The following is a 15,789-nucleotide window of genomic DNA, read 5'->3' on the forward strand; positions in this document are numbered from 1 at the left end:
CGGGCGGCGTGGAAGGGCGGGCGGCGGCGGGGAGCAGGTGAGGCGGGGGGTGCCGGGCAGCGGGCCTCTGGGCGAGAAAGTGCGCGTCGCGGTGCGGGGAGCCGCCCCCGCCCCACAGAACGGCCGTTAAGGGCGGGACGCCGAGTGCCTGGCTCCTCGCATGCCGGTAGCTACTGTCCTCAGCCCTCCCGCGGCACAGCGCCTCGGGGTGCCCGTCCTTGTCCCCGCAGCCCGCGCGGGGCGGCGGTTGGGGGGCGGCGGTTGGGGGGCGGCCGTTGGGGCTCTGGCGGAGGCGTGGGAGGGGAAGGCGGGGCGGGGCGCGCCCTTGGGTGCCGCCCCCCTCCTCGGCCCTGCGGGGTGGGGGGGGGTCGGTCTGGTGTCCGTCCGTCCGTCCGTCCCCCGCACCCCCCCCGTCTCCTCCCCACGGGGAGAGCTGAACTCAAACGGCTGAGGGGATTTCGACCCGTCGGTGCCGTGGGGTGAGTGCTACACGTACAGTTTGATAACAGTTTTTTAAGCACAAAGATCTTAAAATCAAGCCTGCGGAATTGTGAGAAAGGCTGCTTCTGATCAGTATGTTGGATTTCAAGAGTGTATCCATTGATCTCTCCGTTCAAGTAGTAGTTATGTGGATTTTTATGGCCATATGGAACTAAATTATCATATTTGCCAACCACCTTGAAGAAGAGAAATCACTCATCTACATAATAAATGAAAATTTTTTAAAAAGTCCATTATAATAGCCACAAGGTGATGACTTAATACCTTACCTGGATCAAAATCAACCAAAAATATTCAGGATTGATCCAATCTTTCATCCGGTCCCAAGTACATCTCCTTTCCTGTCTCTTTTTCAGGCAGGTTAGTGTAGAAGGGCAGTTTGTTATATGCAGAACATATAAACACTATGTATTCCTTAAACTTAACCTTGATTTAACCTAGATTTTTATTTGGAAAGGAAGTCAGCAAAGGATATGTTGCAGTCACTGATGAATCTGCAAAAGGAGACTCTTTAGCACCACGTATGCGGCATTTGTCTTAGGATTTGCATTAAGAAAGAGAAGTTAGCTGATGGGTAAATTGTGTGTGCAGTTTGTATGATATTTTTCTACTTTTGATCTTATGTAAAGACTTACTTATGTTGTCATTTGCTAAAGGTGTTCCTTCTGTTGTTTCCCAAAATCATTCAGAAGCGCTGGTATTCCTGACACAATGAGATACTGTTTGCTATTGATCTGTTCTGAGTTCCATATTTATAACCTTACCTGGCGCAAATGAAAGAGACTGGCCACTAGGATGTGAGAGCCCTGTATCCTGCTGGGATACAAGAGTTAATCTAAATTCATATATAATATGAATGCTACTTCAGTTGTTGCTGCAAAATACCAAAAGGGTACTGTAATGAAATCCTTTGAGAATGTACCAGGTAGTAGATCTTGAGGCACTGATGTATGTGAACAGAAAATTCAATTGACGGCTGAATGTAGGTGTGTAGAGGAAAAGGGAGAGATTCGTTTCAGCAGAGTTACCGCTCAACATAAAGCGTATTTCCAGTTTACGTTGCACTGAGTTTGCAGAAAGGCAATAAATCTTTGGCCTTTTGGGAATTCTGCAGAGCAAAACAAACCTATGTTACTGTTGCCATACCAGGAGAAAACTATATTGTGAATTAATTTTCATTTACATTGTAATACTACTACTTCAATAGTAATTAGTAAGAAATGCAGATTTCAATATTAGTCTGTAAAAGAGAAGAACATTGCATACTGTTCTGAAATTTTGTAGGGATTTCTTTAAATAATACAAGTTAAAGATAAGAAATCATGTAAGTTCTTTGAAAAAGCATATTTAACGCAATTTTTATAAAAATGTGTTTATAGGTCATTGTTTATAATGTAGCTGCATCTGAAGAAATAGCAAGTGGCTTTGTGTCATGCTGACTAACAACGTAGGGCATCATTTAATGGTACGTCAAGCAATGATTCCAAGAAACCTGAAGCCGTTTCCCTACATTTGTGGCAACAGAACGTTGTCGGGTTACAAACCTAAAAGCAATGTCAAGGACTCCTACAAAATTCTTGAGCTTGAGGAAGGATGTTCCCTTGATGATATCAGAAACTCGTATCGAAGTCTTGCCAAAAAATACCATCCAGACAGCGGTTCTACCACAGCTGACTCCGAAGCATTTATGAAAGTAGAAGAAGCGTACAGAGTCGTGCTCAGTGATGTGGCGACCAAAAAGAAATCAAATGAGAATAATGAAGAGGAGGAAGATCAGTTCAAATCAAAAGCGCCACAGCATAGACACTACCTGAGTTTTGAAGGGGTTGGTTTTGGAACACCAAGCCAAAGAGAAAAGCAATACATGCAATTTCGAGTAGACCGTGCTACTGAACAAGTGTTGGAGTACCGGAAGCAGAGACTTGAAAGCCAGTACGCTGTGACTGACCTAATGAAAGCCAAAGATGTGAGGCAGAGCAAAAAGGTGAAGATAACTCAGGCAGTTGAACGGTTGGTTGAGGACCTCATCCAGGAATCGATGGCGAAAGGGGACTTTGACAACCTCAGTGGCAAAGGAAAACCTTTGCAGAAATTTTCAGACTGTCCACACATCGACCCTATGACTCACAACTTGAACAGGATTCTGATAGACAACGGATATCAGCCGGAGTGGATCCTGATGCAGAAGGAAATACGGGAAACTATTGGGCAGTTAAGGAAGAGCATAGTGGCATCCAGAAGTAAGCTTGGAGGGCCAATGACACCATATAGGCAAAAGCAATGGAATCGTATTTGCGAGCAATTTACAGAAGATATCAGGAAATTAAACAAAAGAATTGACAACTTCAATTTAGTTGTTCCTATTCTGAGCAGACAAATGGTGCACTTCAGTGCAGACAAAGAAATTGTTCGAGCACAAAAGACTTACGAAGCTTTGATGGAAAACAGAGAGGCTTCTAATTCAGACACAAAGGAAAATGAAGAGGAAAATGTTAAAAGGTTTGGGTGGAAGTCTTCTCTATTTAAGTGGTTAAACCTTACATTGAAATAAGATAATACTAATTCGTCTGTCTTGTCAAAATTTTGAATGCACTTTATTAATGAAACTTGTAGCACTAGGGAAATTTCAGGTACACTGAAAATGTAAAATCCAGCTGTCCACTGTTACATCAGTTAAAAGGAATTGGATTGTCTGATGTGCACTTGCAGGTGCTTAATTGATTTATTTGTCAATATTGTTAAGGAACAAATAAATTCAGTTACCTTCTTGCAGCTCATTTTACTTCTGCTTAAATCAAAATTAACACTTTGCTTTAGCATAGAGTATAATCACATTTACAGTCTGTTATCTCTTCAGGAGGTGAAACTGAGGCATAACAAAAACATGTTAAGGACAAAGTGGAAGTGAAAGTCTTGCTGTGCCCTGTTCGACCTTTATCCTTTCTTATTTAAATGCTTACAGCTCATAAATTGTTGACAGGTTTCATGCATTTTTTTTAAAAGTACAGTCGTCTCTTCAAGCTTAAATTAAATGGGAATGAAGGGAGGGTTCTGGATGTCTGGACTTGGACTATACCTTCTGCAGAAGTCCATTTTTGGATCTGGCTTTTAACATAGAAGGAGGTCTCAGCATCCGAGCAAATAAGGAAGACTGGCCAAAACTGTACCCTAGTCGCAGGGCTTTTTGCACGTGAGAGGAGAAGGGAATATTAATTTTCAAAAGTAATTGCACCATTTAAATATTTTAGAATATTGGTATCAAGAACTTACCGTGAAATATTGCTGTACTATTAAAGTTTCTGGGCAGTGGCTTGGAGGGTGGGAAAATCTCCATGATGCCAAAGATTTACTTACCTTTAGTAACCTCTCAGCTCCCCACATGATCTGATTTTCCTGGAGGACTTTGCCTTCGAAAAGGTGTCACTGGATGTATCAGCATCTGTGTGGTCCCCCTTCCTGCCTCATGCCTCTGTGACTCAGACTGTCGCTGTCTCCACCTGTGCAGGAGTTGTGCAGTGCCCTGCCAGTCCGTAGGAAGGTGTCCCACGGACTCTGGTATACCACGGAGGGGAAAGTTCCACTCTCAGAGTTTCAGAAATGAAAGCTAGGTGATGATCGCAGCCATCCTGTGGCAGATGCCCCAGCACCAGCTGAGGCTGGGTTAATGCGTTTGCTTTTGGGCAGGTAACGCTGCATGTGCTCCTTTCGGTCTTTGTGCTCTTTCTCATCTAGATGAGGTCTTAACGTGCAGGCAGAATGTTATTTGTTGGTGATCTGATCTGAATTCTCTCAGTGCCAGGAGGCACACAAGGCGCGAACATCGTTCTTCCACTTCGATCGGTCCGCGGCTGCGTGCTGTGGAGTCAAGGGCCACAGCGCAGTCTTCCGTCGGTTTCCCCCTCAGGACACGACCGATCCAGCTCCATCTCCTCCTCCTCACTTCGTTACCAATTTTCTCCATCCCCACCATTTCTGATGCTCGTCGTTTCTGCAACTTTTTTTTTTTTTTTTTCCGGGAGGAGGTAGTTGGCCTCCTGCTCAACCCCCATGACTTGGAGGGCCAGTGGTTTTTCTGTCAGGGTGGCCTTCCCTTAGGCTGCGTTGGTTCGCAGCACCTTCTTCAGTTTTATCCGGTGCACCCTCCAGAGAGGGATCCCCTATCCACCACCCAGGGGACGCGCCTTCTAGCCGTGCAGCCCCAGCCGAAGGATATTTGTTGGTAGGATGGATTAATGGAAGTATCATTTGTCAGAGGGTATTACATAATCTAGGAATATAATTGAATATAATTTATTTATTGGTAAACGCTATAGATCTTTGTGTTACAGCAAATAAGTAATCATGACAAGATGTTTATCATGTTTTAGAAAACAGGGCTAATCTCAGCTGCCTTTAACATACCTTTTTGTGGGAATTAAGGTGGCAAAAGTAAGAAGAATGGCATTATGTGCAGACCGATCTGTTGCCCCTAGATCATGCCGCTGGGATGCTTGCGTGCTGTGCCGTGCCCTCGTGTTCGCTGAAAGGATTAGATCATGGCAATTAGTTCCTTTCTGCTGAGATTCAGTTAGAAGGCAGGGGCACGCTAGCGGTGCAGGGATCAGTTGGGCCAGCCAGTAATTAATGTACTCTTCAGCGGCTCTCCAAGTTTGCAAAGACGGTAAGAAATAATGGGTGTCTTGCAGATACGGGAGTTAAGTCCTGTATAGTGGTGAAGTGGGAATAAAATGTGCGTGTGGTCTTGATCTGCCATATAAGTAGCCCCAATCTAAATGTTCAGAAAGAAAAATCAGGTTACGTGGCAGCCCTCTGTTTCTGGAGACTCCGTAAGAGTTCAGATTGCTGTCCTTTCCTTTGTGACACGGACATGATGCACTGAGGTTGTGGTGTTAGACCAGGTGACACCAGAAGGCTTTGACCTCATAAGCTCCACACTCATTTTAGCAGCTGTGTGTATGAATGTCTGTTTGTTTCGATAACTTATCTATGCATTCTTGCTTTTAATGACAACTGTAAATTAAGCATACTTTTATGGAAGTCCTTTGGCGTAGTACTCTTAAAAAGATAAGATTTTGAATCTTATTATGATCTACGGGAATCGGATCTGAATTGCTGCAGTGACAGATTTAAAAAGAGCTAATGGCAAATCGAATTCATTGCACAAGAGTAAATAGAAACCAGAATGCAATAAATCCAGCTTTGATGGAATCTGCTTTGGGTCACAATGAAGATAAGTATCAGCACTTTAAATATTTAAGTTGCCATAATGGATGAGTCAGCATACCGAGTGATTTTTATGTTCCTTTTAAAACTACTTGGTTTTAAATGGAGTAGATGTGACCTGACTCTCAGCACTTTAAATCAGCCTTACACTGTTGTCATGAAAAATTGCCAGGCACAAGAATCCACTTCTTCAACATTTACGGCAATGACGATGAAAAAAAATAATTAAAATTTTTATTTTCCCCAGGTGCACGGAGGAGTATATTTTTGCAGGGCTGGTCTGGTTTTTTTTGTTGCTCTGAGCTCACAAAACCTTAAGAGCAGTACTTAGTCAGCACTTCTAGAACAAGTAATACCAGGTACTGCATACGAATTAGAAAAACTCAGGAGAGAATGGCCTTCAGAAGTAATTTTTCTGTCTGACACTAGACTGTTAATTTGAAGTTGATAACTGTTATCTTATTGCTGACCTCAGAAGGATGAAATTATTGCCGATTCCAGATACAAATACATGTTGCTTATTCCCAGAACTCCCTGTGTGTTGGTCTAATGACCATACAGCTTGTGGCTTGTAAAGGCTTATCTAGATGACATCTTAATACGAAGACAAAATATTGGTTATATTTATTATTAGGACATACTAATTGAGGTATCCGTTTTTCTCAGGGTGAGGAATCTGTTTCTTGCCCAACAATCTGATGGCTCTTCCAAGCACTATTGGCAAGCTGTACAATTATACATGGTAGCGCTTTCCAATAAAAGGAGATGACATACGGCTGCAGGCTATCTGAAATCACGGCTCAGGCTGTCCTGTAAACTGAAGAGTTCTGTAGGCGCTGTAAATGTTTGAGGCCTGCTGGATATCTATCCGTTTCAGAGCAGTAAGGGCTCTCGGGATGCGCATGGAGTTACAGAGAAGGCTCTGAGGAGAAGGAGTGAAAGTCAGGAGCAGCAAGAGCAGGGCATGCTCTAAGACACAGACAAGTGGTAAATCTTTATTCTTTGTGGGAGAAACTGCCGCTGTGAGGGAGAAGGGGGTGCGCGGTGCCTCCCTTGAAGTTCTTTCCCTACCAGTTATGTTTCCCTGGATGTGGCAACCACACGGTTTGCTTTCCCACCGCTGAGATGAGCTGTTAAGAAAGCAGAAATGTGTGTGTGCACGCGTGGGGGGTGGGAGGGGTGATGGGAAGGGCCTGGAAGGGAGAGAGGAGATGAGGGGGAAAGCGAACAGCGTGTAATGCTTCCGGATGAGGGTGAGAAGGTGGCGGCACACGTGTTAACAGGGACGGAGCCTGGAGAGTAGGCACGTGTGAATTGCAAAAAAAATCAGCTACGATCCTTTTCAGTGAACAGCAAGGGAAGGGTTCTGTCACAGGCTTTTTCTTCGTGGTATGGTTCTGAGCATCACCGGTAAGAAACAGCCGTTCCTCTTGATCCTCTGCAGCGGGTAGCCTCTTCTCTGGGCCAGGTAAGGTGAGAGAGGAGGAGCTGCTTCAACAGGAGACTCTGGCTTAGCTCCAGACCTGGTGGAGTGCTGAGCACGTATAACTGAAGGAAAAAAGGGAGGGGAGCTGAGGGTAGAGGGCCTTGGGTACAACTTTTGAGTGGGATTTCACGGGGCCGCAGCGTAACTGTCTTCTCACGAGAAACTGAATCTGCTGTTGCCAGGCGGTTGCGTCTTCATGGGCCTGTCTCAGCGCTCCTTTTCGTAGTGCCCCATGGTGCCCTTCGTTGTTCTTGAGCAATATCCTTGAAGTGCCTTCCTCTTTTTTCGTGCATCCTGTTCCACTCCGAAGTTTCTACTTCTCGCTTTTCAGATTGATTCTGTATTTTTTTTTATCTTACCAGAGCGTGAATTTTCAAGACAAGTTTCCTAACTTCAATACTTATGTTAATTAAATTGCAGCGTTCTCTCTTAGTATCTCTAAAATCTTGACATCAACTCTCTTACGACAGGCAACAGTCTGTATTTTATGAGAAGAGGGTTCGTTCTTAAGGTACCTCTGGTGCTGGCGCGTCTCTCTTTCCAGTGCTCTGATGCGAAATAGGCCAGAAGTCCAGAAAAAAGAGGATCGAATCGCTGAGAGTCAGCGATTTGGGGTCAGTTGTGTGTGGTTCGGGCACATTCACAACCCCGTCGCTAGCCGACATGCGTTCGCCGCCGTTGCGCAGCCGGCGCGGGCGGGAGCGCCCTGGGCTGTGCCGGGCCGCGGCAGGTACGCGGGGACCCCGGGGAGAGCGGCGCCGCGCGGTGGCGCTGAAGGAGCCACGGGGCCGCGGCGTTTTGGGGTGAAGCGCGGGCGTGGCAGCCTGCGGGCTGCTCGGGAGCTGCTGAGCTTGGTGCGCTCTGCTTCGCTCGCGGGACGGCGCCCCGGGGACGGCGGGCACGACGAGGCGGCGGCAGGCGGCCGGTGGCCGGTGCGGCGCCCCGGCCCGGGGCGGGGCAAGGGGGGGGGGGTCCCCCCCGCCCGGGAAGAAAAGGGGCGGGGCTTGCGCCGGCCCCTCCCGCCGCCCCTTGCTCCCGTGGCTGGCGTGGGCTGCGGCGTCGGCCAATGGCGGCGGCCCGTCCTCACCCAGCCTCCGGTGACGCGGAGCGCTAGCTGCCGATTGGCGGGCGGCCGCGTCGCTCGCGGGTCTCTGCCCCCCACCCCCGCTGCCCGCAGGCGGAAGAGTCTCGCCCAGGACGGGGGGTACGTGCGGCCGTTGGTCTCCTGCCGCGCGGGGCGGGGGGGGGGGGGGGGTGAGGGGCCGCGGGGGGGGGGCGGTGGCGGGAAGGTAGCGCGGGACACCGGGGTCCGGCGGCAGCGCGTGCCCGCTTGCCTCCGCCGGCCAACGGCCCTGGCGCGCCCCGCTGCCCCGAGCCGCCTCCCCCCGCCTCCCCGAGCCGAGCCGCGGGGAGCAGCGGCGCTTCCCTCCGCCCGCGCTCGGAGCCCGGGGGCGGCTCTGTCGGTCCCGGCCCGGTGCTGGCCTGAGGCGGCTGCGGGGCAGCGCGAAGGGGCTCGGGGCGGGGGGGGGGGGTGTGTCCGGTCGCGCTGCCCTGCCCTGCCCCTCACGCCGGAGCCGTGACCTTTTGCCGCAGGGAGCGGCGGGCCCGGCTCCGGCTGCCGGAGTGGCCCGGGGGGGCGGCAGGGCCCGTCCCTGCCCGGTGCAGGGCCACAGCCAGGTCTTCCTCAGGTTGCCCTCGTCCGCATCTGGGAAAGGAGGCGGTGGGACTGAGCGGGAAGTTTGAGAGCCCTAGGTGAAATTTTTAAAAAATGTACTTATTTTTTTCTAAGTAATGCTGCCCTTAGCGTGGCGATTACTGCCAGGACTTTGATTGCAGCTTTGGGATTCTGCCTCGCACTGCCCTGTCATGGCTTAAGCCCATTAAAGAAATATTGATGCACATAGTATACGGTTATGAGCAAAAATAGGCCTGTGGATAATTGCGGAATTGATCTTTTTTTCTGCCGCTCTCAAGTCCTCAAACTTTAATAACGCTCTTAAAGAATACTTGCTGTAGGCAGCGGTGACATTGCTCTAGGGCTGAGCGTCACACAGATTCGTGTAAGGTGATCGCCTGTTTAATGATTTTGCCACACAGCCTTATTTTTGTAGAAGTTCATTTCTTTCCTCCTTCCGTCTTTCTGTAATACTTGAAAACTAGACAATATAGCATAGTGCTATGGTGTAGGGGAAACTGAAAGTGAAACTGCATGGAATTACTGAAGTGAGTGAGGGGTCTAAAGATTCCCCTTTAAAAAATGACGGTGGACTTGATAGAAATGTTCACATCGGCTCCTTACAGCGACCATGCCAAATATCTTTTTGTAGTATGCGCATATGGGGAAAGTATGTGGCTTAAAGCATATTCCGATTGGGTGCTTGTGGAAGATGCTGTCTTCTTTGAGGAAAATAGGGTTTTCTTCTTGACTTTAAATTTCTTCTCTTCCTCCCGTGTATCTTTTACTTTCTTCTTTGGAAATAGGAGGTTCTCTTCTTTGCTAACCTGACGGTATTCCAGGGCCCTTGCGCAGCCTAAGACTTTTTGCAGACTTTTTGTATTTTCTTGCAGCTGCTTTTAATATTTTGTTCAAGTGAAATCAGTTCATTTTGGGAGCGAGAAACTGATTTTCAGATGAAAATTTTGAGCTCTGATTCTTGTGTGTTTATTTCACTTCATTTGTCTGAATAATATGCTGGTTGTTTTAACCTGAGTGCTAGTGTCTACCGAGTTTTATTTTTACAGGGAGTATAACTGTTCTTGTTAGTTCTTCAGTCACCAGTTCTTGCAAGTGTTCTTGTCTTTCTGGTTGTTGGACATGAGTGAGAATGTTTCCTGAGAGCAGTAGGAGAACCTGTCTGCCCTTGGAAAAGGGGAGGAGACAGGCTGTAGGAAGGGCATTGAAGGACAGCTAATGCAAGGGGTTTTACCTGTTTCCTTGCTGTGAAGTATGTGGATGTAAAAGCTGAAACCAAGAGAGAGTTTTGTACCTTTATTCAGGTAAGAAAGTTCAGCTGAAAGTATCTGTCTTTGTCAGAGTTTTCTGACTGTGTAGTAGGATATAATTGGGCTAAAACCCTTGTATGTGTCCATATTAACCCATATGAGCATAAACTTTAGCTTAGCTCTTGTGGTCTTGGTGGAGACCCAGCTTCACAATGTCACAGGTCTTTCACAGTTGAAATATAGCTTATTATTGTCTTCCTTTTTTGCTAGGGGTGTTGAGAGCTGTTGAGAGATGTTGATCATGTTGCATGGAACATGATCATTGAATCACAGAATGGTTTGGGCTGGAAGGGACCTTCAAAGATCATCTAGTCCAACCACCCCTGCCATGGGCAGGGACATCTTTCACTAGATCAGGTTGCTCAAAGCCCCATCCAGCCCGGCCTTGAACATTTCACTCTCACTCAGCCTTTCTTTCTAGGAGGGGTGTTCCAGCCCTCCCAAATGGGAGGCCCACATTTCTGTGGCCCTCCTCTGGACCCACTCTAACAGGCCCACGTCTCTCTTGTTCTGGGGACCCTAGAGCTGGATGCAGTGCTCCCGGTGGGGTCTCACGGAGCGGAACGGAGGGGGAGAATGACCTCCCTCCACCTGCTTCTTGTTATGCAGCCCAGGATACAATTGGCTTTCTGGACCGCAAGTGCGCATTGCCGGATCACGTCCTTTTTTTCCACGGGGCTGCTCTCATTCCATTCGTCCCCAGGTCTGTACTGACATTGAGGATTGTCCCAACCCAGCTGCAGGACCTTGCACTTGGCCTTGTTCACGAGGTTTGCACGGTCCCAGTCCTCAAGCTTGTCAAGGTCCCTCTCATCCCTTACTTCTAGCGTATCAGTGTATCTCTTCCCTCTAGCGTATTAAAACCAATATTGTATAATAACTGGGTGCTTATTTAACAACTTGTGAGAGGGTGGCCATCCTGTTGCATTCGGGTTGCCTCTGTACTGTCTGTCCTTCCAGTAATCTATGCACTATGCTTACCTTCTAAATAGAGCGTGGGAAAGTAGTTGGTTGGACTTGAGGCTGGATGAATTGTTCCGGCATCCTGCAGTCTGCTTCCCGCCATCCTTATTTATGGAAACCCCACAGCCCTTGTTTGTCGTGCCCTCTACACGTGGGTGCCCTCAGTCGGGTGTCCATTTGGTCAGAGGTGGCCTTGTCCTCTCTCAAAGAAAGGAATAGCCGCACCTTGGTTGCAGAGGCACATTTAGTAACACTGGAAGAAATGGTGTATCACTGCTTTTTAGTCCTGTATCACTGTGTAGCCTGTACACATATGGAGCTATGTCAGTAGTGAGAGAAATGTTTAATGATTTTTACTGTTAAGTAGGGCTCTCTTGAAATACCTCTATGAAAGACTCCTTTGCAGAACTCTGAATGGCATCGGTTAATGTTTAGATCATCTTAGAAAAACAGCAGCTGCATTAGCACCTCTGTTTCCTTTTATTGCCAATCGTATTCTTGCGTGCCTGCTCTAGCGCGGAGCTTTCTTTGTGAAATCAAAGCTAGTTTCTGGCATTAGACGTGTGTAGAAATAATTCTAGACTTCTTGTCTGTGTTCTGTTACAAATCCTCTGCGCCTTGTTTCTCTGTGTTTGTCATCTTATTCCCGTGAAACAGGAGGATTGTGTTGTCAGTTACTGGTCTTCGCTGTAGAAAGGCTGCCAGCAGATAGTGTTTATCTCGCCTATTCACATTATATAGGATGCTTCTCTCCTGAGGACAAAGATAAGGTTAAAGCAAAGTGCAGGTTTGTGAGCCAGTATGAAGCACCAAAAATACAATTTCTGATAAAATAATACACTTTGGCAGAAGGTTGCCCTGTATCTTAGAGGGTATTAAAGAAAAAAAATCAACTTTTTCTAGTCTCCCTAGCTTCACTCGTTTGTTGCTAATGCAGTTGTGGAGAAAACTCCGTTTGATGTCCAATACAATTAATTATTGAAAGAGATTTTGTCTCAGGTTTTTGAAGTGAGGGCAATGCCTCTGGTTTGTCACCTAGTGTTTAAAAAACACTTAATAATTAAGACAGGTTTTTGTGCAATGTATGGTATCCATAACGTTTATCATTACTGACTTGGCAAAGTTGAAAGGGTTTTACTAGGATAAATGCTAGTCAGGTTTTGGATTGGAAGTTGGCTTAATTATATGTTGTGGTTTAACCCCTGTCAGCAACTAAGTACCACACAGCTGCTCGCTCACCCTCCCCCCCGTCCCCGGTGGGATGGGGGAGAGAATTGGGGGAAAAAAAAAAGTAAAACCCATGGGCTGAGATAAAGACAGTTTAATAGGACAGCAAAGGAAGGGAAAATAATAATAGTGGTTAATAAAATAAGTGATGCACAATGCAATTGCTCACCACCCTCTGATGGATGCCGAACCTGTCCCCGAGCAGTGATCGCTGCCCCCCAGCCCACTCCCCCCAGTTTATATACTGGTCATGATGTCCTACGGTATGGAACAGCCCTTCTGCCGGTTTGGGTCAGCTGTCCTGGCTGTGCCCCCTCCCAGCTTCTCGCTGGCAGGGCATGGGAAGCTGAAAAGTCCTTGACCAGTGTAAGCACTACTTAGCAACAGCTAAAACATCAGCGTGTTATCAACATTATTCTCATCCTAAATCCAAAACACAGCACTATACCAGCTACTAGGAAGAAAATTAACTCTATCCCAGCCGAAACCAGGACACTATATTAGCTGGCCAAACAAACTGTCTGTTCCTTTTAAATCATAGAAGGGAATGAATTTTTTCATTTCATTTCAGCCTTTTGAACTGGAGCGTTTTTGTAGGAGTAAGAAGATTTCTTTCATGAAGTCATCCAAGAATTTAGCAGGCTATTTCTTAAGTAACACAGGCTCACGGAAGGGCTGAGGTTGGAAGGCACCTCTGGAGAGCACTCGTCCAACCCCCTGCTCAGGCAGGGCCACCCAGAGCTGGCTGCCCAGGACCGTGTCCAGATGGCTTGTGAATATCTCCAAGGCTGGAGGCTCCACAGCCTCTCTGGGCAACCTGTGCCAGTGCTCGGCCACACTCACGGTGAAAAAGTGTTTCCTGATGTTCAGAGGGACCCACCTGTGTTTCAGTGTGTGCCCATTGCCTCTGGTCCTGCCGCTGGGCACCACTGAAAAGAGCCTGGCTCCGTCCTCTTTGCACCCGCACTTCAGGTGTTTGTACACATTGATAAGATCTCCCTGAGCCTTCTCTTCTCCAGGCTGAACAGTCCCCTCACAGGAGAGATGCTCCAGTCCCTTCATCATCTTCGTGGCCCTTCGCTGGACTCTCTCCAGCGTGTCCATGCCTCTCTTGTACTGGGGAGCCCAGAACTGGACACAGCGCTCCAGGTGTGGCCTCACCAGTGCTGAGGAGAGGGGAAGGATCCCCTCTGTTGACCTGTTGGCAGTGCTTTGCCTGATGCAGCCCAGGACACCGGTAGCCTTCTCTGCAGCAAGGGCACATCGGTGGCTCATGCTCAACTTGGTGTCCACCAGGACCCCCAGGTCCTTTTCTGCCAAGCTGCTTTCCATCTGGGCGGCCCCCAGCACCTACTGGTGCGTGGGGTTGTTCCTCCCCAGATGCAAGACTGGGCAGTTCCCCTTGTTGAACTTCGTGAGGTTCCCATTCAGTCCATTTCTCCAGCCTGTCCGGGTACCTCTGGATGGCATCCAAGTAGGGGGTGAAAAATAATTTCTGTTGTTGTTGACATATCTGAAATAATTTTTTCCAGTGGCTTTTCTTGACCTGCTTTCTGAATTGCAGTAGAACTTTACATTATGTTTGAAGGCGGTGATTTTATTTAGACATGTTAATGCTATTTAAACGCTCCGTTATGGGGAAAAAATTCCTAAGGAAAATACAGCTTTGAAGAAATATAGCTTTGGTCATTCTGAAAATGACTGGAAGTGTATTTACAGGCAAGATAAGGACTTTGGCAGATTTGACATAACCACCGTTGTGTTCTGTGGGGAGAAGAAATGGTGCAGCACGTTTGTCCGTTTCCTGGCCAGCCGCATCGCAGGGCGAGAGCCATGGAGTCGGTAGTGGCGACAGCAATGGGAACCATGAGCTCTGTTCCAGTGTGGGTGGGCAAGGAGCTGGGAGGGGAAGGGAGGGATTACTGCAGGATGAGGAAGAGGCACATTCAGGGTTTGAAGAGGAACAAATAAAGTACGGATGGAGCCATTTTAAGAGTGGAAAAGAAGAGAGGGCTGTAGGAGCAGTCGTAAATCTGTAATGGCAATTCTGTGTGAAAGTTGTAGAAAGAATAGGGATCTGAAAATCGCTAGGTAAAAGTGTAATCTCGGAAAATAACTATATGGTAGACCCCAGGTATTATGCAAAAGTAAAATAATTTTGGAATTGAGTGATTGATTTTAATGCTTTAAGATAGCATCATAACTACGGATGGACTTCTGGAACTAGATTCAAGAGGACAGATTTTTTTATCTTATTTGTAGAAGGTGGCCTCTGTTTGTAGTGTAGGCAAACTCTGTTTATATGTTTGTTTATTTTACTTCTTAGTGTGGACTTTTAATTACTGATACTAACCAGAAAAATGTTCTACATCAGTCTTTCCTGTAATATAATTGTAAGGGACATTTGTCCGTTGTTAGCCTTTAACAAGTAGCTGGAAATTATGTATGGCAGATTGGGGAAAATACAGAAGTTGACAATACTAAAGCAAAATAGAGTGGCATTAAGAGTGGTTGTGAGTCACTGCTCAATAGAGAAACTAAGTATTTTAACCTCTGACGCTCCAACTATATATGCTAATCGTCTTATGGTGTGAGAATAGATGTAGTGTAGTGCAGAATCTTTCACAGCTACTGTCTCACCAAATTGTTGGAGAACTGTGTTGTTTCAGTCGTCACTTTGTAGCACTAATTAACTTTACTTTCGCCTTCCTGTATTTAAAGTTTTGTGTGATCCTCTCTCTGTGAAGCAGGGCATTCTTTACCCTTGGTATTAGTTGATTCACTGAATTGATTCCTTCTTCCCTGTGTGAGAAAGGCACTGTCTTATCTGTCTTATTTGGAGACTGGAAGTATGGGTATCTTACGCAAGGTTCCTTGGCGTGACTGAAAGACCAAGTCCTGGTCTGCGTATGGAGCCCTGTTATGTGTGGCTTCCTTTTTTTAACTGCTGATGCCAGAGAGAGGATTATGGTTTGAAGATGAAACTTAGATTGAAATATTTGCTTTTTCTCTCCTGCTTTTTTGCTTGCTTTTATTTTTGTGTTTTGTACATTTGAACAAACAGTGCATTCTATTTAATTTCTTTTCTGTTTCAGATACGATAATTTATATGTAATGCATAAGTTTTTGGGTCGTGGGGTGATTTGATTTTGTAATTCTCTTTGTAAGGTAGGTTCTTGGAATATAGCTCAATATAGAATCCATAGAGTATGTGGAATACTTAATTCTGTAAAAAAACAAAACAAAACATATTGTAAAGATGTCTCATGACAGTTGTCAAACATCTCAAGATTTTACTATTTTGTATTAAATGCATCTTTGGCTGTGTTTCAGGTATTTAGGACGCGGTTGTTAATGGAAGAATGCGTGTATAAGTACAAAATAAG

General features: G+C 46.6%; 1 protein-coding gene across 3 annotated transcripts; it reads left to right on the forward strand.

The window, feature by feature from the left end:
- The first annotated feature begins 10 nt into the window (after nt 1–10).
- Nucleotides 11–15,788, forward strand: DNAJC28 (DnaJ heat shock protein family (Hsp40) member C28). Of its 3 annotated transcripts, XM_082304047.1 has the most exons (3): nt 17–479; nt 1,881–3,000; nt 15,737–15,788. In XM_082304047.1, exons 2-3 carry the CDS (start codon nt 1,934–1,936, stop codon nt 15,756–15,758), a joined length of 1,089 nt encoding a protein of 362 aa, XP_082160173.1. In that variant the 5' UTR covers nt 17–479; nt 1,881–1,933; the 3' UTR covers nt 15,759–15,788. The 3 variants fall into 3 exon arrangements, with proteins under 3 accessions (XP_082160172.1, XP_082160173.1, XP_082160171.1); XM_082304046.1 differs by lacking the exon at nt 15,737–15,788 and having other exon boundaries at nt 11–37; nt 1,881–3,205; XM_082304045.1 differs by lacking the exon at nt 15,737–15,788 and having other exon boundaries at nt 1,881–3,205.
- Nucleotide 15,789: the final 1 nt, after the last annotated feature.

Source organism: Platalea leucorodia (genome assembly GCF_965183815.1).
Source record: "Platalea leucorodia genome assembly, chromosome: 2".
Classification (NCBI taxonomy): Eukaryota; Metazoa; Chordata; class Aves; order Pelecaniformes; family Threskiornithidae; genus Platalea; species Platalea leucorodia.